At 36.3% G+C, this 26,862-nt stretch overlaps 1 protein-coding gene and 1 long non-coding RNA gene across 9 annotated transcripts in view; one reads left to right on the top strand and one right to left on the bottom strand.

The window, feature by feature from the left end:
* The window catches only part of FAM227B (family with sequence similarity 227 member B), a 303,682-nt gene that overhangs the window by 250,777 nt on the left and 26,043 nt on the right, over positions 1 to 26,862 (bottom strand). For 7 of the 8 annotated variants that reach the window (XM_033190154.1, XM_033190157.1, XM_033190161.1 and 4 more), the window contains 5 exons: positions 14,548 to 14,779; positions 12,885 to 12,952; positions 3,496 to 3,531; positions 2,606 to 2,710; positions 1,217 to 1,315 (listed from right to left, as the gene is read on the bottom strand). In XM_033190154.1, the coding sequence (XP_033046045.1) occupies positions 1,217 to 1,315; positions 2,606 to 2,710; positions 3,496 to 3,531; positions 12,885 to 12,952; positions 14,548 to 14,779 (540 nt within the window). The remainder of the gene's footprint in view (positions 1 to 1,216; positions 1,316 to 2,605; positions 2,711 to 3,495; positions 3,532 to 12,884; positions 12,953 to 14,547; positions 14,780 to 26,862) is intronic. The other variant, XM_033190158.1, reaches the window with a different exon arrangement.
* Positions 1 to 26,862, top strand: part of LOC117070686 — a 126,991-nt gene that overhangs the window by 78,466 nt on the left and 21,663 nt on the right. The gene's annotated exons all lie outside the window — the stretch shown is intronic.

Here is a 26,862-nt window from a genome sequence, read left to right as displayed (position 1 = left end):
GAGAGTGTTGTTTAAGCCTTCTATATCATTCTGTATCCTTACTAATTTTCTGTATATTCTACCAACTATTCAAAGAAGGGACTGAAGTTTCTATACGTATTGATTTGTGTATTTCTTTTTAAAGTATTACAAGTTTTTATTAAATGTGTTTTGAAGCATTTTTATTAGGTGCATAAATATTTGGAATTGTTAAGTCAGGTTGATGAGTTGACCACTTCAGCATTATAAAATTACTTTCTTTATCCCTGGTAACATTCTTTGCTTTGAAATCTAATTTATATGATGGGTTAAAAAAACCTGACTTTGTAAGTTAAATGTCTTTATTTTGTTGTTTTGGAGGGGAATGATGCACTTTCCAGGTACTTGTCTTTTTTGTAGTCAAGGTCCCAAGAGCTATTTTTTAGAACATTAAGGGTATTATATTATTATTACTGAAATTCTTCTAGTAAAACACAGTTTCATGTGCTGCTTATTTCTTCTCTTATTGATTCCCAGATACCACATCTGATATGGTTTGGCTCTGTCTCCCCAACCAAATCTCATCTTGAATGATAATCCCCACATGTTGAGGGAGGGACTTGATGGGAGGTGACTGGATCATGGGAATGGTTTCCCCCATGATGTTCTCATAATAGTCAGTGAGTTTTCACGAGATCTGTGGTTTAAAAAGTGTGGCACTTTCCCTTCCCTTTCTCTCTTTCCTGCCTCCCTGTGAAGAAGGTGCCTGCTTCCCTTTTGCCTTCCACCATGTATGTAAGTTTCGTGAGGCCTCCACAGCCATGTGGAAATGTGAGTCAATTAAATCTCTTTCCTTCAAAAATTGCCCAGTCTTAGGTGGTTCTTCATAAGAGTGTGAAAACAGACTAATACACCTTCTTTATCTGTTCAATCCTAATCAGAATTCTCACCTTTCTAATTCTGCATCTTCTGATTAAAAATCTGACTTAGACTCTAATTATATGTGATATATATTATGATATATATAATATATGAAGTCTAATTTCAAAGATCCAGAATCTTTTGAAATCTATATTAAAGTTTTAACTCCTCTGAAAGAACTCTAGACTTCAAATAGGATTTCTAATGTGTGGAATGCTCAAAAACTCATCTCTGTAGTTGCATCCAGAAAAGCATTTTTGTACTAGACTTATCTCTACTAAAAAATTAATTAAGCCAAAAAATCAACTTAAAAAGAAATTTTTAAAAATCACTATACCCTGAATTTATGGAGGAACCACCACCAAAAGGAGTCATGCAAAAGAGCAATGGAGGCTTCTGAGAGAAAATGAGTCTTCCAGATTTTAAAAACTCTTTCCTATGGAAAAAAACAAAAGAGAGATGCATGGAGATTAAAATATATTACAAAACATATTAATGTAAATAGGCTTTATAAAGAGTATGCTTTCAATGCTTACAGATCAGCACTGTCCAACAGAAATTTAACATGAGCCACATACATAATGTTAAATTTTCTTGTAGCCACATTAAAAAAGTAAAGAGTGAAATTAATTTTAGTGACATTTTATTTAACCAAATATATTTAAAATATTTCAACACATAATTTTTATAAAAATTATTAAAATATTTTGCATTCCATTTTTAGTACTAGGCATTTGAAATATGGTATATATTTTTGATAGCATATCTTAACTTGAACGCTACATTTTCATCAGAAGTATTAGATTAATATTTAGACTTCATAGAATACATGTTTGTAATTTTGTTCCAAGCATAATTAAAAGCATTTTAATAACTAAATGAAATTTAGTTTTTAGATTTATATATAAAGTAGTTAAAAGAAATACAATAAAAAATTCAGCTCCTCAGTCATACTAGCCACATTTCACATGCTCAATAACCATGTTTGGCTAGTAGATATCGAAAGGACAACCAAGAACAGCAAACATGTAAGATTCCTGCCATTATTTCCACCTTTTCCACTGAGGACAAATATAAACAATCATGGACTTCTATTCCAATAAGCCCCTATCCTAAGCCTGTCTAGTGTTCTTTCTAATCAAAATTGGATTAAATGGCAATGTATCCATTTAATCATGGATAATTTAGTCACGGAGGGCAAAATGAGCAGTTTTACCAGGTAATCATCTTATCCTCATTTTAGCCCTGGTATTCACTGGTAATTGATCTAATGACCTCCCAACAACTGCAGTTTTTCATCATTTGGTTACCCTATAGGGATACTACCCAAAAATTCCTACAGACACTTGCAGACTCAAAAGAAACACCCAGAAGGGTTGTGAAGAAGAGCACTCACAACTTATTTCAGGATCAAAAATGATCAGGCTAAAACATCCTGAGCTGACAGAGCAGGAACAGACAAGAAGGAAAACACACCTGTTACGGTTACATGCCAAGCCAGTGTACACTAGCAACCTCAGGGTCCCAAAGCAGTAACACAGAGTTTAAAACATTCTTTTCTGGTAATCAGTGGGTTAGAAACATCACTTGTCTTTCCTGCCAAATTTAATGCCCAAAGGATCAAATCTTGCTAAACACCTAATTTCTCATAGCTTTAAATATAGGTCTGATTCATTAAATCATACTGTCAAAATTTATCCTATGATAAAAAGAAATATTTACATACATCAAAATTATGGGCTTTTAAAATAAAAAGATAAATTCGTTCGGCATCCAAATGTCTGGGTAGCTTAGTAAGTTCATTTGCTTTGAATCCTGTGAAGCTGCAACCCTAGAAAGAGGAAAATATAACAGGAGAGTAAATATTTCATTCTTCTCAATATAGTAGACTCGTATAACTACAGAAGACCAACATTTAACTAAGACTCATTAACATAATTATTTTACTTCTTTTTACTAAATTAACTAAAAATTATATATCCCATCTAAGAAACACCTTCGGCCAGGTACAGTGGCTCACGCCTGTAATCCCAGCACACTGGGAGGCCGAAGTGGGTGGATCACTTGAGGTCAGGAGTTTGGGACCAGCCTGGACAACATGGTGAAACTCCATCTCTATTAAAAATATAAAAATTAGCTGTGCATGGTGGCATGCACCTGTAATCACAGCTACTTGGGAGGTTGAGGCAGGAGAATCACTTGAACCTGGAAGGCAGAGGTTGCAGTGAGCCAACGTTGTGCCACTGCACTCCAGCCTGGACCACAGAGTGAGGCTCCATTCCCCACACCCCCTGCAAAAAAAAAGAAAAACCTTCATATGTTCCGCTTCTCTGAAATTAAAAACCCTGGTACATTCATATGCCATACCTAAAATAAAAACAAAATCATATTTCAGAACTAATTTTGACATAAACTCAAGTGATCAAGAATTTTAGCTAGACTACACACAAGTAAATAAAGACTAGGCAGAAAGAGAAAGCTTCTATACCTGTTTCCAACCCTCTCCTCTGGTACCTCTCTCTATATTTAGAGCTATATTTATATTGTTGTAAACATTATTTTAGTCCTACATAATACACTTGATATACAATCTGGCAGAACAGAAATTTTAAGTACCTCTATATTCTTCTCTGTCTCCATTTCATCTGAAAGCTGGAAAACATTTTAAATAAAATCTTTAAAACTCTAAATTAAAGAAATTTTACATTTAGTAAATTTGTTTAGTTAACTAGTATGCATAGATAAATATAGATACATGTGTGTGTGTGTGTATATATATATATATATATATATATATATATTCTACAGAGGCCTAAAATACTATTGCTGTGTTTAATACCAGAAATTCAAAGATGAATCTTGCCCTCAAACTAGTTATGGTTCAAAAATGGAATCAGATATATACACAAACAAAACAAATAGAGATAAGGGCTGTAATAAACAAACTACTTATTACAGTTAGGTTCCTGGGAAATAGACTCTCTGGGGAAGTTTAGTGTTCAGAATGTTTATTGCGAATGCCTTTGGAATCAATGCCTTTGGCAGTCAAGGGAAGAGGCAGGATTGGGCAGATGGAGAAATTAGCTATGATGGAGGCCTAATAGCCACAACTGGCTCGAAGAAGAGTTCTAGAGCTGAAAGTACCGATCATAGTTGTCCTTCATTGGACTGAAATAGCCAAGCCTTTCTGCTCCAACTTGAGCAGTCACTGGATGGTTCCTGGAAAGAAGCTTCCTCAGAAGAGGAAGTTCTCTGGAGGTCAGGAAACCAATGAAGGGACTGATAGTTGAAGGGTGTCCCTTAACAGCACTCTTAGCCCGTAGAGCACAGATCCTTCTTTGAAAGGGAATCTGGGTGTCAAATTTGAATGTCTACTACACTGCTTTATACACATAGATTAGGTTTTGATCATCTAGTCATGTTTACATATATATAAAACATATATAATATATATATACTATAGACAGACATAGATAGATAGCTGGTTAATTTCCACATTCTTACTCACTCCAATAATAACTAAGCTTACAAGTAAGTTTAACACACACAATACCACACATACACACATATTACACATACACATATTTTAGAAAGGAGATGACATATGACATATAAAACAAATTGGAAAGAATGATGTAATGCTTCCAGAAAGAGGATCATATTATTCTCATTTTTTAAAGTGTACACAAGAATAAGAAAGAGAGACTTTTTAGGAAAAATGAGATCAAATACGATTGGAAAGAAGGCTACGTGCTTGAAAGTTATAGATCAATAAAGATGGGGTCAGAAATGGGACTATATTAAAATATGAGGCTTCTGTACAACAAAGGAAACAATTAACAGAGTGATGAGACAACCTGTGTAATGGGAGAAAATATTTGCAAACCATTTATTTAATAAGAGACTAATATCCGGAATATATTAGTATTCAAGGAACTAGAACAACTCAACAGCAAAAATAAACAACAAATAATACCATCAAAAAGTGGGTAACGGATCTGAATATACATTTCTCAAAAGAAGACATACAAATGGCCTATGAAAAACGTTCAACATCACAAATCATCAGAGAAATGCAAGTCAAACCACAATGAAATATCATCTTATCCAAGTTGGAATGGCTATTACCAAAAAACAACAAATGCTAGTAAGGATGAAGAGAAAAGAGAATTCTTATAATACTGTTGGTGGGAATGTAAATTAGTACAGCTATCACGGAAAACAGCACAGAGGTTTCTCAAAAAACTAAAAATAGAACTATCATACAATTAGTCCAGCAATCCCGCTACTCAGTGTCTCTCCAAAAGAGAGGAAATCAAAGGGATACCTGCACTCTCAGGTTTACTGGAACACTATTCACTACAGCTAAGGTATAGAACCAACCTAAGTTTCCATCAAAGGATAAATAGATAAAATGTGGCATATATACACAATGGAATATTATGTAGCCATTAAATGAATGAAATCCTGTCATTTGCAGCAATATGGATAAAACTGGAGGTAGTCTGTTAAGTGAAATAAGACAGGCACAGAAAGACAAGTATTATGTGTTCTTACTCATATGTGGGCACTAAAAAGTTTATCTTGTGGAGGTATAGGTATAGAGTAGAATGGTGGTTACCAGAGGCTGTGAGAAGAGTGTTGGGGGAGTGGAGGGGATTAAGAGAGGTTGGTTAATGTGTAAAAACATATAGTTATTTAGAATAGTTAAGTTCTACTGTTTGATAGCATAGTAGGGCAACTATAGTTAGCAACAATGTCTTATACATTTGAAAATAGCTATAAAAGAAGATTTGAAATATTCCTGACACAAAAATGATAGCTATTTTAAATAACCTGATTTGATCATTACACATTGCATGCATGCATCAAAATATCACATGTACCCTGTAAATGGGTACAATGATTATGTATCAATAAAAAAGATGAAGTCAGATTTAATTAAATGTTAAGGTTAATCTCCAAGGTTTATTCTGCAGGAGGAAAAAAAACAGTGGAAGTTTTCAAGCAGCAGAGTTGCAGTAACAAAAACCATAGTTTTTGGTCATATAACCTGAAAAATGAGACCACAAAAATATAAATACATGTTAAAATTCTGATTGATAAATCCAATAAAACTTTTATATTTAACAAAAAGAATAACTATTAAAACTTTTGTTAGTACAATTTACCTAAAGGCCATTTCAATAGATTTTGAAAAGTCATTTGATAAAATTAAGTAGTCAGAATTTTAAAACTTCTTTGAAAGGAGCATGCCTTGTAAATGTGAGGAAATACAGAAGAACCATTTGGCTGAGCAAGTGCCTAGCTACTAACCAGTATGTTTAAGCACCATCTACTGAATCACATCCCAAACTTCAACACTAAAAATATTGTGCAAATACATTTCCCGATAACACTAACGACAATAATTCAGCTACAAAAAAACACCCAAGACAAAGTCTCAGCCCTCGGAAAATATCCAGAAACAAAGCCAACTGACTACACTCAAACTACACCACAGTTAAAGGAACATCAGCCCACACAGATGAGAAAGAATCAGCACAAGAACTCTGGCAATTCAAAAAGCCAAAGTGTCTTTTTCCTCCAAATGTCTGCACTAGTTCCACTAATGGTGCTTAACCAGGTTGAAATGGTTGAAATAACAGGCAAAGAATTCAGAACACGGCTAGAAATAAAGATCATGAAAATTCAGGAGAAAGTGAAACCGACTCCAAAGAATCTAAGGATTACAATAAAACAATACAGGAGCTGAAGGTTGAAACGATAATTTTAAGAAAGAACCAAACTGAACTGACAGAGCTAAAAAACACACTACAAGTATTTAATAATACAATCACAAGTATTAACAGCAGAATAGACCAAGCTGAGGAATGAATCTCAGACCTCAAAGATTGCTTCTCAGAAATAACTCAGTCACACAAAAATAAATAAAAAATAATGAACAAAACCTCTGAGAAATAAGAGATTATGTGAAGAGATCAAATCTATACTCACTAGTGTTCCTGAAAAAGAGGGAGAGAAAAGGAACTTGTAAAACATATTTCAGGACATCATCCATGATAATTTCCCAAACCTCATCAGAGAGGCCAACATTTAAATTCAGGAAACACAGAGAGAACCCTTGTGAGATACTATACAAGATGACCATCCACAAGACACATAGTTATCAGATTCTCCAAGGCTGACACGAAAGAAAAAATATTAAATGCAGCTAGAAAGAAAGGCAGGTAAACCTACAAAGGGAATCTCACCAGGCTAACAGCAGACTTTTCAGCAAAAATCCTACAAGCCAGAAGAGATTGGGGGCCTATATTCAGTATTCTTTTTTTTTTTTTTTTTTGAGACAGAGTTTTGCTCTTGTTGCCCAGGCTGGAGTGCAGTGGCACAATCTTGGCTCACTTCAACCTCCCCCTCTTGGATTCAAGTGATTCTCCTACCTCAGCCTCCCAAGTAGCTGGGATTATGCACCACCGCACCTAGCTAATTTTGTATTTTTAGTAGAGATGGGGTTTCACCATGTTGGTCAGGATGGTCTCAAATTCTTGACCTCACGTGATCCACCTGCCTCGGCCTCCCAAAGTGCTGGATTACAGGCTGAGCCACTGTACCCAGCTGTATTCAGTATTCTTAAAGAAAAGAAATTCCAACTAAGAATTTCCTATCTAGCCAAACTAAGCTTCATAAGTGAAGGAGAAATAAGATCTTTTTCAGATAAGCAAATGTTAAAGGAATTCGTTACCAACACACCTGCCTTGCAAGAGGTCCTTCAGGGAGTGCTAAATACGGAAATCAAAGACTGTTACTAGCCACCAGAAAAACATTATTTAAGTACATACACCAATGACACTAAAAAGCACCCACACAATCAAGTCTGCATAATAACCAACTAACAACAAGACGACAGCCCTAGAGGAACTGTCAGACCTGAACTATACAAGGTCACCTTGCCCAAAAGATGGGGCCAATCCATCTTGGGCACCCCATGGTCTGCTGGCCTCTCCCAGGGCCCCAGCCTGGCTGCACCTGCTTGCAGTACATACACCAGTGACACTATAAAGCAAACACATAAACAAATCTGCATAATAACCAGCTAACATCATGATGACAGGATCAAATCAACATATATCAATACTAACCTTGAATGTAAATGGGGGCTAAATGCCCCCATTAAAAGGCACAGAGTGGAAAGCTGGATAAAGAACCAAGATGCATTAGTATGCTATCTTCCAGAGACCCATCTTGCATGCAATGACACACATAGGCTCAAAGTAAAGAAATGGAGAAAAATTTACCATGAAACTGAGAAACAGAAAAAAGCAGGAGTTGCAATCCTAATTTCAGACAAAACAGACTTTAAACCAAAAAAATCAAAAAAGACAAGGGAATTACATAACACTAAAAGTCTCAATTCAACAAGAAGACCTAACTATCCTAAATATGTATGCACCCAAAACAGGAGCAACCAGATTCATAAAGCAAGCTCTCGGAGACCTTCAAAGAGACTTAGACTCCCATACAGTAATACTGGAAGACTTTTAACAGCCCACTGACAGTATTAGGACAGACCACTGAGGCAGAAAATTAACAAAGGTATTTAGGACCTAAACCCAGCACTGGGTCAAATGGACCTGGTAGACATCTACAGAACTCACCACACCAAAATAATAGAATACACATTCTCATTGCCCACATGGGAAATACTCTAAAATCGATCACATAATTGGAAGTAAAACACTCCTCAGCAAATGCAAAAGAACTGAATTCATGACAGTCTCTTGGACTATATAGCAATCAAATTAGAAATCAAGACTAAGAAATTCACTCACAACCATACAATTACATGGAAATTGAATAACCTGCTACTGAAGGACTTTTAGAAAAAAAAATGGAATTAAGGCAGAAATCAAGAAGTCCTTTGACACTAATGAGAACAAAGATATAACATACCAGAATCTCTGGGACACAGCTAAGGCAGTGTTAAGAGGGAAATTTATATCACTAAATGTTGACATCGAAAAGTCAAAAAAGATCTGAAGTTAACAACCTAACATCACAACTAAAAGAACCAGGGAACCAAAGAAAACCAACCCCAAAGCTAGTAGAAGACAAAAAATAACCAAAATCAGAGCTGAACTGAAGGAGACTGAGGCACAAAAAAACATTAAAAAGATCAACGAATCCAGGACAACTCCTGTTTTTTGTTTTTTTTTTTTTAATTAACAAAATAGACTGCTAGCTAGACTAATAAAGAGGAAAAGAGAGAAGAATCAAATAAACACAATCAGAAATGATAAGGGAATAGGAGGTCAGAACAAAAGTTTACAGATCATAAAGACCTTGCTGATAAAACAGGTTGCAGTAAAGGAGGCAGCCAAAACCCACCAAAACCAAAATGGCGACGAGAGTGACCAACCTCAAGTCATCCTCACTGCTACGCTCCCACCAGTGCCATCACAGTTTACAAATGTCATGGCAATGTCAGGAAGTTACCCTTTTTGGTCTAAAAAGGGAAGGCTTGAATAATCCACCCCTTGTTTAGCATATCATCAAAAATAACCATAAAAATGGGCAACCAGCAGTCGTTTGGGCTGCTCTGCCTATGGAATAGTCATTTTTTCATCCCTTTATTTTTAAAATAAACTTGCTTTCATTTTGCAAAAAAATAAAAAAGAAATGATAAGGGGGATATCACCACTGACCCCACAGAAATACAACCATCAGAGACTACTATAAACGCCTCCGTGCACATAAACTAGAAAATCTGGAAGAAACTGATAACCCTCCCAAGACTGAGCCAAAAAGAAACTGAATCCCTGAACAGACCAATAATGAGGTCTGAAATTGAATCAGTAATAAAGAGCCTATCAACCTATTAAAGCCCAGGACCAGAAAGATTCACAACTGAATTCTACCAGATATACAAAGAAGAGCTGATACCATACCTGCTGAAACTATTCCAAAAATTTAAGGAAGAAGGACTCCTCCCTAACTCATTCTATGAGGCCAGCATCATCCTATTACTAAAACCGGGCAGAGATACAACAAAAAAAGAGAACTACAGGCCAATATTCTTGATGAACACTGATGTGAAAATCATCAACAAAATACTGGCAAATTGAATCCAGCAGTACATCAAAAAGCCTATCCACCACAATCAAGTAGGCTTTATCCTTGGGATGCAAAGTTGGATCAACATATGCAAATCAATAAATGTGATTCATTACATAAATAAAACTAAAATAAAAAACTACATGATTACCTCAATAGATGCAGAAAAGGCTTTCAATAAAATTCAACACCCTTTCATGTGAAAAACTCTCATTAAACTACATATTGAAGGTACATACCTCAAAATAATAATAGCCATCTATGACAAACTTACAGCCAATGTCATAATAAATGGGCAAAAGTTGGAAGCATTCCCCTTGAAAACCGGCACAAGACAAGGATGCCCTCTCTCACCACTTCTATTGAACATAGTATTGGAAGCCCTAGGCAGAGCTATCAGGCAACAAAAAGAAAGAAAGAAAGGAAGTCCAATCGACTTCCTTTTAGAAGTCAAAATAGAAATAGAAAGGAAGTCATACCACCCTGTTTTCAGATGACATGATCCTATACCTAGAAAACCCCATAGTCTCAAAGCCTCCTTAAGCTGATAAACAACTTCAGCGAAGTCTCAGGATACAAAATTAATGTATAAAAATCACTAGTACTCCTATATAACAACAACAGTCAAGCCAAGAGCCAAATCAGAAACACAATCCCATTCACGATTGCCACAGACACACAAAAATATCTAGGAATACTGCTTACCAGGGAGGTGAAAGATCTCTACAAGAACTACAAAACACTTCTCAAAGAAATCAGAGATGACACAAACAAATGGAAAAACATTCCATGCTCGTGAACAGGAAGAATCAGTATCGTTAAAATGGCCACACTGCCCAAAGCAATTTGTAGATTCAATGCCATTCCTATTAAACTACCAATCACATTCATCACAGAACTAGAAAAGGCTATTTTTAAATTCATATGGAACCAAAAAAAGAGCTCAAATACCCAAGACAATCCTAAGCAAAAACAACAAAGCTGTTCATGCTACTTAACTTCAAACTATTTTAAACTACTGGGCTACAGCCACCCAAACAGCATGGAACTGGTACAAAAACAGACACATAGACCAATGGAACAGAATAAAGAACCCATAAATAAGGCCACATATCTACAACTATCTGATCTTTGACAAAGCCGACAAAAACCAGCAATGGGAAAAGGACTCTCTATTCAATAAATAGTGCTGGGATAACTGGCTAGCCATATGCAGAAGATTGAAACTGAACCCTTTCCTTGCACCTTATACAAAAGTTAACTCAAGATACATTAAAGATCAAAATGTAAAACCCAAAACTATGAAAACCCTGGAAGACAACCTAGGTCATACCATTCTGGACACAGGTATGGGCAAAGATTTCATGACAAAGATACCAAATGCAATTGCAACAAAAACAAAAATTGACAAATAGGATCCAATTGAACTAAAAAGCTTCTGCATAGCAAAATAAATTACCAACAGAGTAAACAACCAACCTACAGAATGGGAGAAAATATTTTCAAACTACGCATCTTACAAAGGTCTAATATCCAAAACTCATATGGAACTTAACAAGAAAAAAGCACATAACCCCATTAAAAAGTGAGCAAAAGGCATGAACTAACAACTTTCAAAAGAAAACATATGCAGCGAACAAACATGAAAAAAGCTCGACATCACTGATCATTAGAGAAGTGCAAGTCAAAACCACAATGAGATACCATCTCGCACCCGTCAGAATAACTATTATTAAAAAGTCAAAAAATAACAGAAGCTGACGAGGTTGTAGAGAAAAGGGAATGCTTATAATACACAGCTCGTGGGAATATAAATTAGTTCAGCCACTGTGGGAAGCAGTTTGATGATTTCTAAAAGAACTCAAAAGGAATATATATCATTCTACCATAAAGACACATGCAAATATATGTTCACTGCAGCACTATTCACAATAACAAAAGCATGGAATCAACCCAAATGTCTATCAGTGGTTGACGGCATAAAGAAAATGTGGTATATAGACACCATGGAATACTATGCAGCCATAAGAAACAACAAGATCATGTCCTTTGCAGGTATATGGATCCAGCTGGAGGCCATTATCCTTAGCAAACTAATGCAGGAACAGAAAAACAAATACTGCATGCTCTCACTTATAAGTGGGAGCTAAATTATGAGAACACATGAACTCATAGAGGGGAACAACAGACACTGGGGCCTATCGAAGGGTGGATGGCAGGAGGAGGCAGAAAATCAGGAAAAATAACGAATGGACACTAAGTTTAACACCTGGGTGACAAAATAATCTGTACAACAAACCCACATGTCACAAGTCTATTTATATAACAGACCTGCACGTGTACCCCTGAACTGAAAATAAAAGTTAAATTTTTAAAAATAAAGCATTATATGAGATGGCTAGACCAATGGTGACACACAGTTTTTCTAGCTCTAACATTATATAATTTTAGAACATATTTTTTAAAAGACTAAGTATCTGAAAGTAATTCAAAAGACTTGCCATTTTTATCAAAATCTTGAAGATTTTTTAAATTGGCAAAGTAATCTAAAGGTCATCAAAAAGAATTAATTTTCTAAAAGAAGAGGGCTGATAGGGGACCTGCACTACTAAGTATGTTATAAATTATTAAATAACCAAAAAATGGAACAGTATACCTTGAAATAAGTCTTCAAATAACTTGTAGTTATGTGGAGATGCCAATACTCAATACTGAGTATGAAAAGAAGGTAAGCACAGCTATCTTTAAAATATAGAGATAGATGATAGATTGGTAACAGTAGACTAAAAGGACATTTACAAAATTGTTATCAGTGCTCATCTGTGGAAATGTAGTGTTTATATTTTCTGTGAAAATCCAATTTTCAAAGATGATAAAAACATAAGATACTATACCATTATCTTTTTTTTCTTATGGTACTTCTTTAGAAATTCCCCATATCTTTTCAATTTTCTATAAGAACCTTTAAGAAAATAAGAATTCACAGTATATTATATACATGTACCTCTTCTAAAAATAAAATTTTAAATACTTTAAATAAATTATATACAAAATTATTCAATGAAATCAACTAGCAATTTTGATAAGCATATGTTTAATACACAGTTAGTTGAATTAATAATTGGAACTATTATATAAAGTATATCTTGTTTCCTTTTTCTGAAATATCATGTTCCAACTAACATGTCTGTGGCACTTACTCCTATGTCTAAAGTTTTACGTCAATCCCTCTCTCCTAAAAAAGTCCACATTTTTCAAATAGCTCAGCCACTTACACTTGGTTGTTTCATGGTCACCTTAATTTCAATAAAGTGCAGTGCTATAGAGCATGGCCCAGTGAGACAATATGGGGGGCTCTGAAGTCAGATAACCTAGATAGACTTGAATCCAAGTTCTGATATCTACATATTGAGGACAATATGTATATAAAACATTACCTTTTTTAAAAAACAGGAGGAAGATATAAAAGGATATGTTCATACTTTACTTGTGGATATTTTATTTCATTATGAGATGAATTTATATGCACACACGGGTGTCTGTGTGTATACAAGATATATACATGTGTGTGTATTTATATATACATACACAGAAGCTATATATAACTTTTATACATTAAAAAATATAAAATTTTTAAAATGTACAATTTAAATACGAAAATTTAAAAAGTTAATTTTGAAGTGTATTTAAACACATCTTCAGAATTACATAAATCTAAGTCCAAAAAAGAATATTAAATACCAAAATAACATAATGAATCTAATTTGATATCTAAAAATATCTTATAAGTACAATTGATATCATTTTCAAGACATCTATATGACAAATTTGCCCATTAAATCAAGAATAAGACAAGAATAAGTATTTAAAACTATTCTGGAAATGTTCATACAATTAGATAAGAAAAATGTTGTACAAATATCGAAAAGTAAAAATTATCATTACTTGCTGTATGCTTTGTCATTCATTCAGTTATTCCATAGTGAATACCAGCGACTCCTACAAACTAGCCTGCGAGCCCATATAGGCTAACTATCACTCCTTTTACTTTCAGTTTTAGATATTTCTGTTCTATCCTGACCCTTGCTGATATGTTTGTTTCCAGTAAGAATATTAGTTGATGCAATCTTGCTCTCCTGTTTTTGTAATACTCTGTACCTCTACTCCAATTTAACAAAAGCTTAACAGTTTAACAACCGTTTTAAGGCTTTTAGTAATACTTCCTTTGAAACCACACATTTATGTTCAACTAAAAAAATCTGTATTGAACCAGTTTGAAATGAAGAGGTTTTAAAATAAAATATTTTTAAAATGTATTTTATACCTTAGAATTTCATTATTTATGAGATTACACACAAACATACACAGAGAGCTGACCAACCATTACTTTACTAATACAAAAAATAAGGACTGGCCAGGTGCACTGGCTTATGCTTGTAATTCCAACACTTTTGGAGGGTGACTTAGGAGGATCACTTTAGGCTAAGATTCGGAGACCAGCCTGGGAAACATAGTGAGACTCCATTTCTATAAAAGATAAAAATAAATAAGGCTCACTTGTCTCAGAAATCATGCTTTTCCACTTAAATATTTTAGAGGTGTGGTTTTGCAAAATAAGTGAATATTCCTTTAATTTTGATTCCATGATCAAAACTGCTTCAAATATTCGAGGAACATTTTCCCATAGGTGTGTATAAATTGAAACAAATGAACTATCTTCTTTTATTTTTTTCAGAGTGCATGACCATTCATCATCATCTCTAAAATGGATTTCCCTTGGCCAATAATCCTGCAAAAAATGTGAAAGAGAGAATACAGCTTAAGTCATTTTTAATGAATTTAAATAACAGAGTTCAAAACCAATGAGCTATAATTGAGATTTTATTCCACAGAATTGTTTTTAAATTACTTTTTAAAAATTTGAAACAATCACAAACATCATAAAAGTTACAAGTGCTTTACTAAAACTATTTTCCTGAATCATTTCAGAATAATTTGCTTATATGATAGCCCATCATCCTTTAAAACTTCAATGTATAGTTCCGAAAACCAAAAACATTCTCCTACATAACAAATGCAACCATTAAAATCAGGAAATTGGCACTGATACATTATTTATATTTAATACAAAGACTCTATTCAAGTTTCAGTGGAACCAATTATGCCCTTTATAGCAAAAGAATCTAGTTCAGAACAAAAATGTTAGGTTTTGACTTCATGTCTCTTTGGTCCCTTTCAGTCTACATCTGTTCCATAGTATCTGTGGGGATGCGAAGGGGGAAGATTAGAAGAGATAATTTTAATTTATTTTCATTTTTTTCTATTTTTATTAAAGCATAAAATTTTAAATATTTATAGTGTACAATGTGAAGCTTCGATAGATGTATACACTGTGCAATGATTGCCAAAAGGTAATTAACATATCCATCACCTCGCATAGTTAACGTGTGTGTTGAGAACATTTAAGATCCACTCTTTTAGCAATTTTCAAGTACACAATACACTATTATTAATTATGATCATGATGCTGACCAATTGATTCCCAGAATTTATCTATTCTGTCTGAAACTTTGCACCCTTTAATCCATTTCTCCTTTGCTTTCACAAGCCCCAGTAAGACTCCATTCTACTTTCTGCTCCTATGAGTTCCATTTTTATACATTCCACTTATAAGTGAGATCATGCCACAGTTTCCTTTTGGTGCCTGGCTTATTTTTTACAAAGCATCCTGTCCTCCAAGCTCATCCACATTGTCAAAAATAGAGACAGACTCCCTCCCTCCCGCCATTCCTTCCTGACAGAGTCTTGTTCTATTGCCCAAGTTTGAGTGCAGCGGCATGATCTCGGCTCACCACAACCTCCACCTCCCAGGTTCAAGCGATTCTCCTATCTCAGCCTCCCAAGTAGCTGGGATTACAGGCACGCAACCACCATGCCCAACTAATTTTTATATTTTTTAAAAGAGATGCGGTTTCGCTATGTTGGCCAGGCTGGTCTCAAACTCCGGACCTCATGATCCGCTCGCCTGGGCCTCCAAAGTGCTGGGATTAGAGGCATAAGCCACCGCGCCCAGCCTCTTTCTTAAGGCTGAATAATATTCTAATATTCTACTGTGTGTATAATATGTGTGCATGTATACACACACACACCCACAAAGAAAATGTGTTTTACGTATATATAGCCACACATACAACACATTTTCTTTTTCCATTCTTATGTTGAAAAGCACTTAGGTTGATTCCGTATCTGGGATATTGTGAATAATGCTGTAATGACCATCAGGGTGCAGACATCTCTTTGACATATTCATATCATCCCCTTTGAATGTTACCTTAGAAATGAAATTGCTAGATCACGTGGTAGCTCTATTATAATTTTTTGAGGAATATCCTTATGGTTTTTCATAACGGCTGTATTAATTTACATTCCCATCAGCAGTTTTCAAATGTTCCATTCTCTACATTTTTGTCAAATCTAGTTATTTTTGTTTTTTTCATAACAGCCATTCTAACAGGCAAGGTGATGTCTCACTGTGCTTTTAATTTGTATTTTCCAGATAACTAATGATGTTGATTATCTTTTCACATTGCTGTTGGCTGTTTTGATGTCTTCTTTTAAGAAATGTCTATTCCAGTCCTTTGCCCATTTTTAAATCAGGTTATTAGTTTTGTTGCTACAGAGTTGAGTCCCATTACATATTTTGGGCATTAAGCCCTTATTAGATCTATGGTTTTCAAATATTTTCACCCATTCTACAGGTTGTCTCTTTCACTCCTGATTGTTTCCCTTGCTGGGCAGAAATTTTTAGTTTGATATTATCCCATTTATTTATTTTTGCCTGTGCTTTTGGTTTCACATCCAAAAATTCACTGTACAGACCAATGTTATGGAGTTTTTCCCCTATGTTATCTTCTAGTAGTTTTACAGTTTTGGTTTTACATTTAAATCTTTAATCCATGTTGCACTGATTTTTGTATATTATGTGAGATAAGGGTTCAATCTGATTCTTCTGCGTGTGGATACTCAGTTGTCCCAACAAAATTTACTGAAGAGACTATCATGTCTCCATTGTGCATTCTTGACACTGCTGTAAAAAATCAATTGACTGGCCGGGCGCGGTGGCTCAAGCCTGTAATCCCAGCACTTTGGGAGGCCGAGGCGGGCGGATCACGAGGTCAGGAGATAGAGACCATCCTGGCGAACACTGTGAAACCCCGTCTCTACTAAAAAAATACAAAAAACTAGCCGGGCGAGGTGGCGGGCGTCTGTAGTCCCAGCTACTCGGGAGGCTGAGGCAGGAGAATGGCGTGAACCCGGGAGGCGGAGCTTGCAGTGAGCTGAGATCCGGCCACTGCACTCCAGCCCCGGCGACAGAGCAAGACTCCGTCTCAAAAAAAAAAAAAAAAAAAAAAAAAAAATCAATTGACTGTAAATGTGTGGACTTATTTCTGAGTTCTGTATTCAGTTTTATTATTATACATGTCTGTTTTTATGTCATTACCATGTTGCCTTGATTACTATAACTTTGTAGTATATTTTATAAGTGAGGGTCGAGTGAGGTGGCTCATGTCTGTAATTTCAGCACTTTGGGAGGCTGAGGTGGGTAAATCACTTGAGTACAGGAATTCAAGACCAGCCTGGGCAACACAGAGAAACCCTGTCTCTAAAATATACAAAAAACTTGGCCAGGCATGGTGGCACATGCCTGTAGTCCCAGCTACTAGGGAGATGAGGTGGGAGGATTGTTTGAATCCAGGAATTTGAGGCTGCAGTGAACCATGATCACACCACTACACCCCAGCCTGGGTGACAGAATAAAAAAAAAAAAGTCAGGTAGTGATATCCCCAGCTTTGTTCTTTTTTTTCTTTTCTTTTCTTTTTTTTTTTTTTTTTTTTTTTTTTTGTGAGACGAAGTGTTGCTCTGTCGCCCAGGCTGGAGTACAGCAGAGCAATCTCAGTTCACTGCAAGCCCCATCTCCCAGGTTCATGCCATTCTTCTGCCTCAGCCTCCCAAGTACCAGCTTTGTTCCTTTTTATTCAAGATTGATTTGGCAATTACAAATCTTTGGGTACCACACAAATTTTAGAATTTTTTTCTATGTTTGTGAAAAAGGCCATTAAAATTTTGATAAAAATTGCACTAAATATGTAGGTCACATTGGGTAGTAGACATTTTGACAACATTAATTCATCTAATCCATAAACACAAGACACTTTTCCATTTACTTGTCTTATCTTCAATTTCTTTTTCTTAATACTTTAAAGTTATAGGGTACACATGCATAATGTGCAGGTTTGTAACATAGGTGTACATGTGCTATGTTGGTTTGCTGCACCCATCAACTAGTCATTTACCTTAGTTATTTCTCATAATGCTATCCCTCCCCCAGGCTCCTACCCACTGATAGGCCCCAGTGTGTGATGTTCCCTGCCCTGTGTCCAAGTTTTCTCATTGTTTAATTCCCACCTATGAGTGAGAACATGTGGTGCCTGGTTTTCTGTCCTTGTGATAGTTTGCTGAGAATAATGGTTTCCAGCTTCACCCATGTCCCTGCAAAGGACATGAACTCATCCTTTTTTATGGCTGCACAGTATTTCATGGTATATATGTGCCACATTTTCTTAATCCAATCTATCATTGATGGACATTTGGGTTGCTTCCAAGTCTTTGCTATTGGGAATAGTGCTGCAATAAACACACGTGTGCATGTGTCTTTACAGTAGCATGATTTATAATCCTTTGGGTATATACCCAGTAATGGGATGGCTGGGTCAAATGGTATTTCTAGTTCTAGACCACTGAGGAATCGCCACCCTGTCTTCCACAATGGTTGAACTAATTTACAATCCCACCAACAGTGTAAAAGTGTTCCTATTTCTCCACATACTCTCCAGCATCTGTTGTTTTCTGACTTTTTAATGATTGCCATTCTAACAGGAATGAGATGGTATCTCATTGTGGTTTTGATTTGCATTTCTCTGACGACCAGTGATGATGAGCATTTTTTCATCTGTCTGTTGCCTGCATAAATGTCTTCTTTTGAGAAGTGCCTGCTCATATCCTTTGCCCACTTTTTGATGGGGTTGTTTTTTTCTTGTAAACTTGTTTAAGTTATTTGTAGATTCTGGATATTAGCCCTTTGTCAGATGGACAGATTGTAAAAATTTTCTTCCATCTGTAGGTTGCCTGTTCACTATAATGATAGTTTCTTTTGCTGTGCAGAAGCTCTTTAGTTTTAAAGTAGATCCTATTTGTCTATTTTGGCTTTTGTTGCCATTGCTTTTGGTGTTTTAGCCATTAAGTCTTTGCCCATGCCTATGTCCTGAATGGTATTGCCTAGGTTTTCTTCTAGGGTTTTTATGATTTTAGGCCTTACATTTAAGTCTTTAATAAAAATTGAGTTAATTTTTGTATAAAGTGTAAGGAAGGGATCCCATTTCAGCTTTCTACGTATAGCTAGCCAGTTTTCCCAGCACCACTTATTGAATAAGAAATCCTTTCCCCATTTCTTGTTTTTGTTGGGTTTGTCAAAGATCAGATGGTTGTAGGTGGGTGGTGTTATTTCTGAGGCCTCTGTTCGGTTTCATTGGTCTATATATCTGTTTTGGTACCAGTGCCATGCTGTTTTGGTTACTGTAGCCTTGCAGTATAGTTTGAAGTCAGGGAGAGGGATGCCTCCAGCTTTGTTCTTTTTGCTTAGGATTGTCTTGGCTATGTGAGCTTTTTTTTGGTTCCACATGAACTTTAAGGTAGTTTTTTTCCAATTCTTTGAAGAAAGTCAGTGGTAGCTTGATGGGGAAGGCACTGAATCTATAAATTACCTTGGGCAGTATGGCCATTTCACAATATTGACTCTTCCTATCAATGAACATGGAATATGCTTCCATTTGTTTGCATCCTCTTTTATTGCATTGACCAGTGGTTTGTGGTTCTCCTTGAAGAGTTCCTTCACATCCCTTGTAAGTTGGATTCCTAGGTATTTTATTCTCTTTGTAGCAATTGTGAATGAGAGTTCATCCATGATTTGATTCTCTGTCTGTCTGTTATTGGTGTGTAGGAATGCTTGTGATTTCTGCACACTGATTTTGTATCATGAGACTTTGCTGAAGTTGCTTATCAGCTTAAGGCGATTTGGTGCTGAGACAATGGGGTTGTCTAAATATATAATCATGTCATCTGCAAACAGAGACAATTTAACTTCCACTCTTCCTATTTGAACACCCTTTATTTCTTTCTCTTGCCTGATTGCCCTGGCCAGAACTTTCAACACTATGTTGAATAGGAGTGGTGAGAGAGGGCATCCTTGTCTTCTGCCGGTTTTCAAAGGGAATGCTTCCAGTTTTTGCCCATTCAGTATGATACTGGTTGTGGGTTTGTCATAAATAGCTCTTATTATTTTGAGATACGTCCCATCAATACCTAGTTTGTTGAGAGTTTTTAGCATGAAGGGCTGTTGAAATTTGTCGATGGCCTTTTCTGCATCTGTTGAGATAATCATGTGGTTTTTGTCATTGGTTCTGCTTATGTGATGGATTACATTTATTAACCAGCCTTGCATCCCAGGGATGAAGCCAACTTGATTGTGGTGGATACGCTTTTTGATGTACTGCTGGATTCAGTCTGCCAGTATTTTATTGAGGATTTTTGCATTGATGTTCATCAGGGATATTGGCCTAAAATTCTCTTTTTGTGTGTGTGTGTCTGCCAGGCTTTGGTATCAGGATGATGCTGGTCTCATAAAATGAGTTAGGGAGGATTCCCTCTTTTTCTATTGATTGGAATAGTTTCAGAAGGAATGGTACCAGTTCCTTTTTGTACCTCTGGTGAATTCGGCTGTGAATCCCTCTGGTCCTGGACTTTTTTTGGTTGGTAGGCTATTAATTATTGCCTCAATTTCAGAGCCTGTTATTGGTCTGTTCAGACATTCAACTTCTTCCTGGTTTAGTCTTGGGAGGGTGTATGTGTCCGGGAATGTATCCATTTCTTCTAGATTTTCTAGTTTATTTGCATAGAGGTGTTTATAGCATTCTCTGATGGCAGTTTTCATTTCTGTGGGATTGGTGGTGTTATCCCCTTTATCATTTTTTATTGTGTCTATTTGATTCTTCTCTCTTTACTTCTTTATTAGTCTTGCTAGCAGTCTATCAATTTTGTTTATCTTTTCAAAAAACCAGCTCCTGGATTCATTGATTTTTTTGAAGGGTGTTTTGTGTCTCTGTCTCCTTCATTTCTGCTCTGATTTTAGTTATTTCTTGCTTCCTGCTAGCTTTTGAATTTGTTTGTTCTTGCTTCTCTAGTTCTTTTAATCGTGATGTTAGGGTGTTGATTTTATATCTTTCCTGCTCTCTCTTGTGGGCATTTAGTGCTATAAATTTCCCTCTACGCACTGCTTTAAATTTGTTCCAGTGATTCTGGTACATTGTGTCTTTCTCATTGGTTTCAAAGAACATCTTTTTTTCTGCCTTTATTTCATCACTTACCCAGTAGTTATTCGGGAGTAGGTTGTTCAGTTTCCATGTAGTCGTGTGGTTTTGAGTGAGTTTCTTAATCCTGAGTTCTAATTTGATTGCACTGTGGTCTGAGAGACAGTTTGTTGTGATTTCTATTCTTTTACATTTGCTGCGGAGTGCTTTACTTCCAATTATGTGGTCAATTTTAGAATCAATGCGACGTGGTACTGAGAAGAATGTATATTTTGTTGATTTGAGGTGAAGAGTTCCGTAGATGTCTATTAGGTCTGCTTGGTGTAGAGATGAGTTCAAGTCCTGGATATCCTTGTTAACCTTCTCTCTTGTTGATGTGTCTAATACTGACAGTGAGGTGTTAAAGTCTCCTATTATTATTGTGTGGGAGTCTAAGTCTCCTTGTAGGTCTCTAAGGACTTGCTTTATGAATCTGGGTGCTCCTGTATTGGGTGCATATATATATTTAGGATAGTTAGTTCCTCTTGTTGAATTGATCCCTTTGCCATTATGTAATGGCCTTCTTTGTGTCTTTTGATCTTTGATGGTTTAAAATCTGTTTTATCAGAGACTAGAATTGCAACCCCTGATTTTTTTTTGCTTTCCATTTGCTTGGTAGATCTTCCTCCATCCCTTTATTTTGAGGCTACATGTGTCTCTGCACATGAGATGGGTGTCCTGAATATAGTACACTGATGGGTCTTGACTTTTTACCCAATTTACCAGTCTGTGTCTTTTAATTGGGGCATTTAGCGCATTTACATTTAAGGTTAACATTGTTATGTGTGAATTTGATACTATCATTATGATGTTAGCTGGTTATTTTGCTCATTAATTGATGCGGTTTCTTCATAGCATCGATGGTCTTTACAATTTGGCATGCTTTTGCAGCGGCTGGTACTGTTTGTTCCTTTCCATGTTTAGTGCTTCCTTCAGGAGCTCTTGTAAGGCAGGCCTGGGAGTGACAAAATATCTCAGCATTTACTTGTCTGTAAAGGATTTTATTTCTCCTTCACTTATGAAGCTTAGTTTGGCTGGATATGAAATTCTGGGTTGAAAATTCTTTTCTTTAAGAATATTGAATATTGGCCCCCTCTCTCTTCTGGCTTGTGGGGTTTCTGATGAGAGATCCACTGTTAGTCTGATGGGTTTTTCTTTGTGGGTAACCCAACCTTTCTCACTGGCTGCTCTTAACAATTTTTCCTTCATTTCAACCTTGGTGAATCTGATGATTACGTTTCTTGGGGTTGCTCTTCTCGAGGAGTATCTTTGTGGTGTTCTCTTTATTTGCTGAATTTGAATGTTGGTCTGCCTTGCTAGGTTGGGGAAGTTCTCCTGGGTAATATGCTGAAGAATGTTTTCCAACTTGGTTCCATTCTCCCTGTCACCTTCAGGTACACCAATCAAACGCAGATTTGGTCTCTTCACACAGTCCCATATTTCTTGAAGGTTTTGTTCATTTCTTTTTACTCTTTTTTCTCTGATCTTGTCTTCTCTTTATTTCATTAATTTGATCTTCAATCACTGATATCCTTTCTTCCACTTGATCGAATTGGCTATTGAAGCTTGCGCATGTGTCATGAAGTTCTTGTGCCAATGTTTTTCGCTCCATCAGCTCATTTAAGGCCTTCTCTACACTGTTTATTATAGTTAGCTATTCATCTTTTTTCAAGGTTTTTAGCTTCCTTGAGATGGGTTAGAATATGTTTCTTTAGCTCAGAGAAGTTTGTTACTACCGATCTTCTAAAGCCTACTTCTGTCAACTCATCAAAGTCATTCTTCATCCAGCTTTGTTCCATTGCTGGTGAGGGGCTGTGATCCTTTGGAGAGAAGAGGCACTCTGGTTTTTAGAATTTTCAGGTTTTCTGCTCTGGTTTCTCCCCATCTTTGTGGTTTTACTTAACTTTGGTCTTTGATGTTGGTGACCTAAAGAAGAGATTTTGGTATGGATGTCCTTTTTGTTGATGTTGATGCTATTCCTTTCTGTTTGTTAGTTTTTATTCTAACATTCAGGTCCCTCAGGTTTAGGTCTGTTGGAGTTTGCTGGTGGTCCACTCCAGACCCTGTTTGCCTGGGTATCACCAGGAGAGGCTGCAGAACAGCAAATATTAAAGAAGAGCAAATATTGTTGCCCAATCCTTACTCTGGAAGCTTCATCCCAGAGCTGCACCTGCCTGTATGAGGTGTCTGTCGGCCCCTACTGGGAAGTGTCTCCCAGTTAGGCTACATGGCGGTCAGGGATCCACTTGAGGAGGCAGTCTGTTCATTTTCAGAGATCAAATGCCATGCTGGGAGAACCACTGCTCTCTTCAGAGCTGTCAGATAGGGACGTTTAAGTCTGCAGAAGTTGTCTGCTGCCTTTTATTCAGCTATGCCTTGTCCACAGAGGTGGAGTCTATAGAGGCAGTAGGCCTTGCTGAGCTGCAGTAGGCTCCATCCAGTTCGAGCTTCCCACCCACTTTGTTTACCTACTCAAGCCTCAGCAATGGTGGATGCCCCTCCCCCTGCCAGACTTCGGCCTTGCAGATCGATTTCAGACTGCTGCACCAGCAGTGAACAAAGTTCTGTGGGCGTGGGACCCACTGAGCCAGGCACAGGAGTCTCCTGGTCTGCCAGTTGCTAACACCATGGGAAAGGTGCGGTACTTGGGCAGGAGTGTACCGATTTTCCAGGTACAGTCTGTCACAGCTTCCCTTGACCAGGAAAGGGAAATTCCCCAACCCCTCACACTTCCTGGGTGAGATGACACCCTGCTTTGGCTAACCCTCTGTGGGCTGCACCCTCTGTCCAAACAGTCCCAATGAGTGGAACCTGGTACCTCAGTTGGAAATGCAGAAATCACCTGTCTTCTACATCAATCACGCTGGGAGTTGCAGACTGGAGGTGTTCCTGTTTGGCCATTTTGGAGCTGCTATCATCTTCAACTTCTTTCATCAATATTTTATAGTTTTCAGTGTATAGATCATTTACCTCCTTATTTTAAAAAATTTTTTTGCTGTCAGAATCTGCATTTTATTTTTTATTTTTGTTATTTTTTATTTCAATAGTTTTGGGGGAACAGGTGGTTTTTGTTACATGAATAGGTTCTTCAGTGGTATTTCTGAGATTTTGGTACACCTATCACCTGAGCAGTCTACACTGTACCCAATGTGTAGTCTTTTGTACCTCACCCCCTGAATCCTTCCCCCAAGTCCCCAAAGTCCACTGTATTATTCTAATATTTTTGTGTCCTCATAGCTTAGCTGCCACTTGTGAGAACATACAATGTTTGATTTTCCATTCTTACGTTACTTCACTTACAATATGGCTCCAACTCCATCCAGGTTGCTTCAAATGCCATTATTTGGTTCCTTTTTATGACTGAGTAGTATTCTACGGAATATGTACACCACATTTTCTTTATCAACTTGTTGATTGGGCATTTGGGCTGGTTCCATGTTTTTGCAAATGCAAATTGTGCAGCTATAAACATGCGAGTGCAAGTGTCTTTTTTATATAATGACTTCTTTTCCTCTGGGTACATATCTAATAGTGGGATTACTGGATCAAATGGTAGATCTACTTTTAGTTCTTTAAGGAATCTCCATATTGTTTTCCATAGTGATTGTACTAGTTTACATTCACACCAGCGGAGTAAAAGTGTTCCCTTTCCACCACATCCACAAAAATAAAAAAAAAAAAAAATATATATATATATATAATTTTTAGATTTTTTAATTATAGCAATTCTTGCAGGAGTAAGGTGGTATTGCATTGTGGTTTTCATTGCTATTTTCCTGATAATTTGTGATGTTGAGCATCTTTTCATAGGTTTTTTGGCCATTTGTATATCGTCTTTTGAGAATTGTCTACTCATATCCTTAGCACACTTTTTGATGGAATTATTTCTTTTTTTTTTTCTTGCTGATTTGAGTTCCTTGTAGATTCAGGATATTAGCCCTTTGTCCAATGCACAGCTTACAAAGACTTTTCTCCCACTCTATGGGTTGTCTGTTTACTCTGCTGATTATTTATTTTGCTGGGGAGAAGCTTTTCAGTTTAATTAAGTCCCATCTATTTATCTTTGTCTTTGTTGCATTTGTTTTTGGGTTCTTGGTCATGAATTCTTTGCCTCTGCCAATGTCTAGAAGGGTTTTTCCAATATTATCTTCAGATCTTTATGGTTTCAGGTCTTAGATTTAAGTCTTTGATCCATCTTGATTTGGTTATTGTATATGGTGAGTCATGAGGATCCAGTTTCATTCTTCTACACGTGGCTTGCCAATTATCCCAGCAACATTTGTTGAACAGGGTTTCCTTCCTCGCTTTATGTTTTTGTTGGCTTTGTTGAAGATCAGTTGGCTGTCAATATTTGACTTTATTAAAAGGTTCTCTGTTCTGTCCATTGGTCTATGTGCCTATTTTTACACCAGTACCATGCTGTTTTGGTGACTACAGCCTTATACTATAGTTTGAAGTTGGGTATTATAATGCCTCCAGATTTGTTCTTTTTGCTTAGTCTTGCTTTGGGCATGAAGGCATTTTTTTGGTTACACATAAATTTTAGGATTGTTTTTTCTACTTCTGCGAAGAATGGTTGTTAATTTGACGGGAATTGCACTGAAATTTGTAGATTGCTTTTGGCAGTATGGTCATTTTCACGATATTGATTCTACCCATCCATGAGCATGAGATGTGTTTCCATTTGTTTGTGTCACCTATGATTTCTTTCAGTAGTGTTTTGTAGTTTATCTTGTAGAGGTCTTTCATCTCCTTGGTTAGACACACTCCTAAGTATTTTTAATTTTATTTTATATTTTATTAATTTAATTCAATTAATTATAAAAGAGATGGAGTTCCTGATTTGATTCTTAGCTTGGTTGTTATTTGCATATAGCAGTGCTACTATTTGTAAACATTGATATTGTATCCTGAGACTTTACAGAATTCATTTATCAGATCTAGGAGCTTTTCAAGTGAGTCTTTATCATCTTCTAGGTATATAATCATATCAACAGTGAACAGTGACAGTTTGACGTACTCTTTACCTATTTGGATGCCCTTTATTTCTTTCTCTTATCTGATTGTTCTAGCTAGGACTTCAGTACTGTGTTGAACAGAAGTGGTGAAAGTGGGCATATTTGTCTTGTTCAAGTTCTCAGAAGGAATGTTTTAAACATTTCCCTGTTCAGTATAATGTTGCCTGTGGGTTTGACATAGCTTTTATTACCTTAATCTATGTCCCTTCTGTGTCGATTTTGCTGAGGGTTTTAATCATAGAGGGATGCTAAATTTTGTACTCAAGGAAGCACCAGAGAAAGGCGAAAACAAATATGAAGGAATTAAAAATAAATACAGAATATGGACCAAAAAAATTCCAGAGAAATATATATCATAAATAAAAATCACAAATTCTGGAATGAAAGACAC

The sequence above is a fragment of the Trachypithecus francoisi genome, unplaced genomic scaffold (genome assembly GCF_009764315.1).
Source record: "Trachypithecus francoisi isolate TF-2019V2 unplaced genomic scaffold, Tfra_2.0 Lachesis_group3, whole genome shotgun sequence".
Lineage (NCBI taxonomy): Eukaryota > Metazoa > Chordata > Mammalia > Primates > Cercopithecidae > Trachypithecus > Trachypithecus francoisi.
This window is presented reverse-complemented; position numbering and strand designations above follow the sequence as displayed.